Below are 2,500 nucleotides of genomic sequence, written 5' to 3'. Positions count from 1 at the left end.
CGGCGTAGCTGCCCAGTGCCCAGCCATTACAGCCACGTTAGGGCCAGGGCCAAGAGGAGTAATAATTTCAAACTGTGCCTGACATGGCAGACTAAGTTATCAATACCACATCTTGTTATATTTCCTCAATTTTGTTGATTTTGCCTCCCCTTTGTCCAACTGGGGATCCCCTGGCAGGTGGGGGCCCCTAGGCTGCAGTCATATGTAGCCTGTGCGTTAATTCCGTCCCTGCACACAGACACTTTGCTTGCAGTACTGTAACGCCTGAGGACAAACTCTGAATTATTCAAAAACTGTTCGGTTTAGAACCTGGCGTCCAGGGAGAGGAACAAGTTATCTGAAATCATACAGACCATAATGCCAATTTTGAGGCGAGTTGTGGATTTTGAGAAACAGCTTGAACAGCTTTGATTCAATGTGGAAGCCTAGACTTTGGGCCAGAAATGGTGGAGGATTCTATTGTAGGAGTGATGATTATCTCACCCAAGCATCCAATTTATAACAGTCTGCACTGCAGAAAGTAGCAATGGGGGAAAAACTGAGGCTTGAAATGACTTCAGAGGCCCACTGTCTGGTGTGCATGGGAGGAGAGAGAGAGAGAGAGAGAGAGAGAGAGAGAGAGAGAGAGAGAGAGAGAGAGAGGAGAGAGAGGGAGAGAGAGAGAGAGAGAGAGAGAGAGAGAGAGAGAGAGAGAGAGAGAGAGAGAGAGAGAGAGAGATAGCAAGCAGAATACAGAGACAATGTGAGAGAAGAGGAATAGAGAGAAAGAGAGAGAGAGAGAGAGAGAGAGAGAGAGAGAGAAAGAGAGAGAGTCAGAGACAGAGACAGAGATAGAGATAGAGAGAGACCAAGAGAGAGAGCGAAAGAGGGCACAGGAGAGAGAGAGAGAGAGCGAAAGAGAGCGAAAAAGAGCGAGAGAGAGAAAAGAGAGCGTGGCAATTAGATCCATCCTCCCTGGGGGGTTTGTCCTGTAGTGTAGCGCTGTAGAGCTGTAGAGCTGGGTAGGTAGGGAGCTGGGGAGGTGGGGGAGAACATGGGGCTGCGGCCCCCTTCTTGTTTGCCTGGGAGATTAATGAGGCCTGTGGTGACCGCATCTGACGGCAGAGATAAGCTCTCGCCTCTCCCAGTGGCTGTGGCACGGAGCTGGAGAGCCCACAGCCCAGAGCAGAGTGCCGCAGCACAGAGCAGCGCAGCGCAGCGCAGCGCAGCGCAGGGCAAAGCAGAGCAGGGCAGGGCAATGATTCCAGTACCCTTGATCTTAATCTCGCTGGTGGTTGGAGGCAGGGAAGTCGACAGGCGGGGGGGTGGGGGGTTACAAAGGGGTCAATTGTCCCAAGCCCAAGGAGAAAGGGGTGCCCAGAATTGGGTCTTCATTACATTGCATGTGTTGGTTGAGGGGGGCCTTTTCAGATGATTTTGTCCCGTGCCCAGCCAAAGCTGTCAGCGGCCCTGCCCTGGTTGGAGGTCACAGAGAGCCTTGTGTGCCGCAGAACACACACACACACAGGCACGCACGCACGCACGCACGCACGCACGCGCCAGCAGAGCTGCCCTGCGCTGCCCTGCGCTGCCCTGCGCTGTTCACCACCAAACTGATGCCACCTGACGTCTAGCTGCCAAGACGTGGTGGATTCAGCTGTAGAACCGCTGGCTTTATGAAGGCCTCAGGGGTGGCAGGCTCTGGGAACGGGCTTTAAAAAAGTATGTGACCTACTGAGGGCATCCCAGCAGAGACAGGAAAGGAAAGGGTAGTCCCGCATAAGCCCAGGAAACAAGATAATAAAGACGGGATTTGAGACCACTCGGGTGACTGTCTGGTGAGGATGTTACAATAGCCCTTACTGATCTTTTCGCAATTAATGACCAGTCATGTTGGTGACCTATATCCCAAAGCCTGTGCAGCGAGAAGGTCTGGTGTCTACAGTCGGGAAAGGGAATGGAGAGGGGAGAGGGGAGGTGGGTTTGTTACTGACCTGCAGCAAGTAAGTCAGTAATGGTCATGTAGGCAAGGGGTGGTGGGTCTGTTTGGTGCTGACCTAGCTGGCTGTCTACAGTCAGGCATGGTAATGCGGGCGAGGGGTGGTGGACCTGGTGGGTCTGGTTGGTACTGACCTAGCTGGGTGTGTGCCATGAGGTCCGCCAGCGCGGTGGCGGTGGAGGCGTTAGGGTTGGTGGTGGTGGCAGCAGCGGTGGAGGTGGTGTTGGAAGAGGTGTTGGTGGTGTTGGTGTTGTTGGTGGTGTTGTGGGGCCTCCCTCCCGGGTGGGATGAGGTGGAGGATGCGGAGGATGAGGTGGAGGAGCCCTGGATGACCCTGTTAAACCAGTGCTCCACGCTGGCGTGGGCGTGGGCGTGACCCTGGTACGGGGTGGAGGTGGCCATCCGTCCCTGCCGGCGCAGCGAGCCCTCGTCCTCCGAGGCCGACGAGGTGTCTGTGTGGAGAGGAGAGGGGAGGAGGGGAGGAGAGGGGAGGAGGGGAGGAGATGAAGGAGAGAAGAGGAG

General features: G+C 55.1%; 1 protein-coding gene across 9 annotated transcripts in view; it reads right to left on the bottom strand.

The window, feature by feature from the left end:
• The window catches only part of dip2a (disco-interacting protein 2 homolog A), a 219,551-nt gene that overhangs the window by 58,189 nt on the left and 158,862 nt on the right, over positions 1-2,500 (bottom strand). For all 9 annotated transcript variants that reach the window (XM_063213515.1, XM_063213517.1, XM_063213516.1 and 6 more), the window contains one exon: positions 2,113-2,430. In XM_063213515.1, the coding sequence (XP_063069585.1) occupies positions 2,113-2,430 (318 nt within the window). The remainder of the gene's footprint in view (positions 1-2,112; positions 2,431-2,500) is intronic.

This window comes from Engraulis encrasicolus, chromosome 13 (genome assembly GCF_034702125.1).
Source record: "Engraulis encrasicolus isolate BLACKSEA-1 chromosome 13, IST_EnEncr_1.0, whole genome shotgun sequence".
Taxonomy (NCBI): domain Eukaryota; kingdom Metazoa; phylum Chordata; class Actinopteri; order Clupeiformes; family Engraulidae; genus Engraulis; species Engraulis encrasicolus.
The sequence above is the reverse complement of the archived record's forward strand: the minus strand, read 5'-3'. Positions and strand labels throughout refer to the sequence as shown.